This window comes from Microcebus murinus, unplaced genomic scaffold (assembly GCF_040939455.1).
Source record: "Microcebus murinus isolate Inina unplaced genomic scaffold, M.murinus_Inina_mat1.0 scaf001_hap2_Mmur4.0, whole genome shotgun sequence".
NCBI lineage: Eukaryota > Metazoa > Chordata > Mammalia > Primates > Cheirogaleidae > Microcebus > Microcebus murinus.
Window position 1 is genome coordinate 3,006,274 of NW_027438947.1, and position 5,934 is coordinate 3,012,207.

At 43.2% G+C, this 5,934-nt stretch overlaps 1 protein-coding gene across 1 annotated transcript; it reads left to right on the plus strand.

Annotated features, from left to right (window-relative positions):
• Positions 1–245: 245 nt before the first annotated feature.
• SPIN3 (spindlin family member 3) lies at positions 246–3,005 on the plus strand. Its single transcript, XM_012752981.3, has 2 exons — positions 246–560; positions 868–3,005. Exon 2 carries the CDS (start codon positions 870–872, stop codon positions 1,644–1,646), a length of 777 nt encoding a protein of 258 aa, XP_012608435.1. The 5' UTR covers positions 246–560; positions 868–869; the 3' UTR covers positions 1,647–3,005.
• Positions 3,006–5,934: the final 2,929 nt, after the last annotated feature.

Sequence of the window (5,934 nt, forward strand, 5' to 3'; positions counted from 1 at the left end):
CTGAGAGGGTGAGGGTGGAGTTGAAGGTGGGGGTGGAGGTGGAGGTGGAGGTGGGAATGCACAGTTGGAGGGGGGCGGTACTGGAGGAGGTGAACCTAGGCCGTGTGAGAGAGGTGGTTGTGGGTCCGACAGCTCCTGATTTGGGGAAGAGGCAGGGCTTCCCCTGCCCAGGTCTGTGCGCTGGTTGGTCAGGGGGTGGCAGAGGAGGAGCGCCGCGGTGTTTGGCAGGAAGGGGAGGCCTCTAGCCTGGCAGGCCTCTGCGCTAGGATAAGACGGAGGAGACTGCGGCGGCAGCGGCTAGTGGAGTCCGTTGTGGCAGAGGGGCCGCTGCAGCCGACAGGGAGGTGGAGGGCTCAGAATCCAAGTGCTGGAGACGCCGCCACTGTCCTCTTTGCCTGCCTTGCCGCCCTCCTAGACACACTCCTCGCCTACAGATCGTCCTCTCCCAGCTCTTGCAAGCACCCGGATGGACGCCTGCTGATCTTCCTTCGCCACAGGGTCACTGCGGAGGCAGCGGCGAGGTGTCCGATTTGGGCACGTGAGGCCAGCGATCCGGGACGGTGGGGAATCTGTGCCTACAGGCCGTGATAGTGTTGGACGCAGTGCGAGGGGAATGGGGAAATACCTCCTATTTCTTCGACCTAACCGCAGCTTCCTTGCTCTAGCATAGCGGAACTGAGCTGGGGAGGAAGGTTAATGCAGGCACACAGCCTTGATTTCCAGCTTTGCTATGTAGCTTTTGGGGAAAACAGGCGTAGGTGCATGGGGTGAGCTGATAGGGAGAAAAAGCGCACCGTGTTTCATGCATTGAATTTATTTTTTCTTAATTTCCTTTTTCGATCCACCTGGCGAATGTTCTCCTCACAGGCATGAAGACCCCATTTGAAAAGGTGGCTGAAGGGCAGCGGTCCAGAACAGGCGCAAGGCACGCCAGTGTGTCTGTTACCGTGATGAAGAAAAAGGCTGCGCACAAGAAACATAGAAGTAGACCCACCTCCCAGCCTCGCAGAAACATAGTGGGCTGCAGAATTCAGCACGGATGGAAAGATGGAGATGAACCTCTTACACAGTGGAAGGGAACCGTTCTGGATCAGGTACCTGTAAATCCCTCTCTGTATCTTATCAAATATGATGGATTTGACTGTGTTTATGGATTAGAACTGCACAGAGATGAAAGAGTATCATCACTTGAAGTACTTCCTAATAGAGTTGCATCATCTAGAATCAGTGATACACATTTAGCAGAAATCATGATTGGCAAAGCAGTGGAACATATTTTTGAGACAGAGGAAGGTTCCAAAAATGAATGGAGGGGGATGGTCTTAGCTCAGGCACCTGTCATGAACACATGGTTTTATATTACCTATGAGAAAGATCCTGTATTATATATGTACCAACTCTTAGATGATTATAAAGACGGTGACCTCTGCATCCTTCAAGATTCTAATGATTCTCCTGCAACAGAGAGGGAGCCAGGAGAAGTCATAGATAGCCTAGTAGGCAAACAGGTGGAATATGCCAAAGATGATGGCTCCAAGAGAACTGGCATGGTCATTCATCAGGTAGAAGCAAAACCATCTGTGTACTTCATCAAATTTGATGATGATTTCCATATCTATGTCTACGATTTGGTTAAAACATCTTAGAAGTCATCGTGAAATTTGCCAAACATATAAGACTGTAAAATCTGTAGAAACACAAAGTCTTGATTGCTTTCCAGTTTGTAAGAACCAGCTTCTCCCTTTTTGCACGTTTTTGCCTGACAAAAAAAATGGGACTTCCGCCCTCTCAGATGTTTTTGAAAGAAACCTTCTCTCCAACCTTTTCACTGGTTCTGGTTCCTCTCCACAGGAGAATGATTGAATTCACTGATTAGTGAGAAGGGTAAAGTCTGACATCCATTGGCCCATACTTTTATCTTGGGTGGTGTTAATAGGTTCAATGTAGCTGAACAGCTCTCACCTCACTCTTTTTGGCACTTGGACCCATTGAGCTGTGAAGCTTCCTGAGATATCCCACATGACTGGCTGGGTAAGTGTATTTGCAATCTCAACCATACCCCCCTGATGGCTTCAAAAGTCTAACTTGGGGAGGAGGAGCATAAATCCCATTTTTGTCTCCTGCTCAAGTTGCATTCTCAATTATAAGTATAACTGTACTAAAAGTAAGGCTGACATTTTGTTCCCTTTCTGAGTCTTGCACCTATTGCTCAACTGGTTCAGAAATAAGAGGGTAATTACTTTGCATTTTAGTACATAAGCATAGTCTGAGAAACTGTACAAAACTGGTAAGAAGAGAAGCATTTAGGAACAAAACTCCAAGTGGAGTGATCAAGATTTCTGGGGGAGCTTAATGGAAGGTTTTGGTCATCAATGACATTCGTGTCTCTCTTGTCTGCAATAGCTATGGCTGGTATCTGCAGACATGGAGTGAGTTTTAACAGACGCAGGCTGTGGTGGCAGACTTTAGCACAAGTGGGCTTTGCCAGCCAGTAGAACATTAAGCCAGGCTCTAGTTGGAGTCCTCAGTCACAGTGCAAAAGCTAGATTTGGCAAGAGTTTACAAATTTGTCCAGAACCTCAAAATGGAAGAAAAGAACTCTGGAATCAGAATGGGATATAGATTTCTTTCCTGTACCAAGAGGGACTTTTTCAGAAGTTTTAGATTAGGTTTTAGATTAGATTCTTAGAAGACCTCAATATTCCAGAATATGAGGTGGGCAAGGCACTTGGTAGAAACAGGAAAGGCTAAAAATAGATTTTGCTTCCTAGCAGGGACAGATGCACTCATCTATTATGGTGTCCCAGCAGGACTGTGGAACACAATTAGTGTTAGATAATCTATACTCTTTTTTTTTTTTTTTTTTTTTTTTTTGAGACAGAGTCTCGCTTTGTTTCCCAGGCTAGAGTGAGTGCCATGGCGTCAGCCTAGCTCACAGCAACCTCAAACTCCTGGGCTCAAGCAATCCTCCTGCCTCAGCCTCCCAAGTAGCTGGGACTACAGGCATGTGCCACCATGCCCAGCTAATTTTATATATATATATATTAGTTGGCCAATTAATTTCTTTCTATTTATAGTAGAGACGGGGTCTCGCTCTTGCTCAGGCTGGTTTCGAACTCCTGACCTCGAGCAATCCGCCCGCCTCAGCCTCCCAGAGTGCTAGGATTACAGGCGTGAGCCACCGCGCCCGGCTAATCTATACTCTTAATGATGTTTTCAATTCTGGCATTGGTAGATAGAAATCGAATAGATTTTTGTTACTGTTTTCATTTTCAACTCAATTTTGATTCTTGGCTGGTCCTGAGAAACTCATGTGCAGTTAAGGGTGAGCCCTATTGTGTCAGAAAAGAAGCAATGGAAGGAACCTTGTACCGTTCTATTATTAAAGGCATTAGTGGGCCAGGTGTGGTGGCTCATGCCTGTAATCCTAGTATTCTCCAAGTCCAAGGCAGGAGGATCATTTAAGTTCAGGAGTTCGAGACTAGCCTGAGCAAGAGCAAGACCCCGTTTCTACTAAAAAGAAATAGAAAGAAATTAGCTGGACAACTAAAAATATATAGAGAAAAAATTAGCCATGCATGGTGGCACATGCCTGTAGTCCCAGCTACTCGGGAGGCTGAGGCAGGAGGATGGTTTGAGCCCAGGAGTTTGAGGTTGCTGTGAGCTAGGTTGATGCCACGGCACTCTAGCCCAGGCAACAGAGTGAGACTATCTCAAAATAATAATAATAATAATAATAATAATAATAAAGGCATTAGTGAAGGTTAAGCAAAGCCTAGGAAAGAAACGTTGAAAAATAAGCAAGGTTTTGGAGAGAAACACCTGGCCAAAACCAATGGCTTCTCATTGGGGTTAAGACAGAAGTTCCATTAGCAGTAATAGGCTAAGAAGGCCTTGGACTTCTGCACATTTGGGGTTGCGACTCATGGCAGTTCAATCAACCACTTGGGAGATATCTTCCAAATTAGTTTAAGTTCACAAGTCATGGAGTCCAGACTACTGACAGAGACAGACTGGCATCCTGCTGAGGATGAAACCAAGAAGATATTCTCTTTTCTCCCATGTTTTCTCTGTCTACTTTTCTTCTTTTTGATGCCACTAAGTCTCTGCTGTGATATATGACTGACAACAGCAATGTGGATCTGTATTGTCCTATGTACTAACTACTAGGGGCATAAATTTCCTTGGGAAAACTGTTCTGGTGGCTGGAAATTATTGCAGTTTTTAATTTTTTGGATGTGAGGCTGATGTTGTGATAATCTTACGTCTTATTAGCCTTTTGGACTCTTAAAAAATGTATAACATGCAATTGTGGGGTTAGATTAATTCAGCTCCTGAGGTCCTGAAGGAACTACACTCAATCAAGAGGAAGACAGCCAGGCTGCAGCAGCTGAAGGAACCCTATGTCTTCCCAGACACCTTTATGAAATCTGTATGGCTGAAATAAGAAAAACAAGAAATTGGGAAAAGCAGAATTTCAGACTTTAATTCTTTGGACTTTAAATTATAAATTTAATTTGGGGCATTTATTTTTCCCTTTGAGTTTAATATTTGGTGAGGAGTGGGGTCATACAGTTCAAATTAAGGAAGTTTCATTATGTTGCTGACATTGTATTCTTTGGAGTATTTTAATGGTGTCTTCAGGGATCATTATATAATTGTTGTAAGCTATGTCAGGTAATATAGCTGGGCATAATTGTAAACTGGGGATAAAGTAGTGAGTGAATTTTCAGCCTAGGGTGTAAGATAGCCTTGGAATTCATTTAATTACTGCCATATTCTGACTCATTTCAGAGCCATTGGGGGGCAAAAGCAGATCAGAGCCTTTTGGGGGCAAAAGCAGAACTGCTCACCAATCTTGCACAGATGGTAGCAGAACTTTCCTGGGACACTGTTTGTCTCCTGGAAGGGGACAGCCACAGCCTTCTTTGTTAACTAGAGTCTTGAGTGTTAACCACTGTGGCTTAAGAGAACAAAATTGCCCAAGAGTGTGATGGGATCTATCTTCTGCCTCTCTCCATGTTCCTGACTCAAGAAAACAAAAACAAAATAAAACAAAAAAAACAAGACTTACATCTCTCAAAAATATTTGGAAGAAAGTCTCTACCCATCTTTTCTTGCCACTCATTCAATCTTATGCGTGGAATGATAGGTAGGTTAGGCCCCTTTTGACTCTTGACCTCATTCCACACAGCAAGATGTGGAAAAGACTGCAGTCCTTCACTACATGGCTGGGTAAACATCTGCTCTATAGATGTAACTCTCCCGTTGGGGTAGGGGATCCCAAAGCCCTTAGACTTGAAGTATAAAGTCATTTCAGCCTGAGATCCAAGCCATGTTCTCCAATCCAGTGCTATCAGCTATAAAGCTAGTGTCTATTTTTATTCTTTTTTTAAATTTTAATATGTAAATTGGGTTTTTAAGAAAAATTACACATGCCCATGGTAAAATTCAAACAGTATAAAGAGTATACAATAAAAATTAAGTCTCTTTTCCTCCTTCCCACCGCTGAACTCAGTCCCCTAGTCCTACTTTCCAAAGGTAACCACTGTTATGAGTTACTTATGTATCCTTCCAGAGATACTCCATGTATTTACAAGCATATGGTGTATGGGTATGTGTGTACATTAGGGTTTTTTTTTACACAAGTGGTGGCATACTATACGTGCTGTTCTGAATTTTGCTTTTTTTCACTTAACAATATATTAAAGCTGATATTTTAATCTCTATTTGATTCTTGTGTATATTTTTAATTGGTTCAGAATCTGGAAGGAAAGGAGGTATGATTAATTCAAACTTTCAAACCTTAACCCAGTTTAATGAAAACTTACATGACCCTATAAACCCAAAATTTCTGCCAGTCAAATTTTTCTTACTAGTAGAATATGAAATATATGTGAACATGATATATTTTGCGAGAGGAAGTCTTTGAGA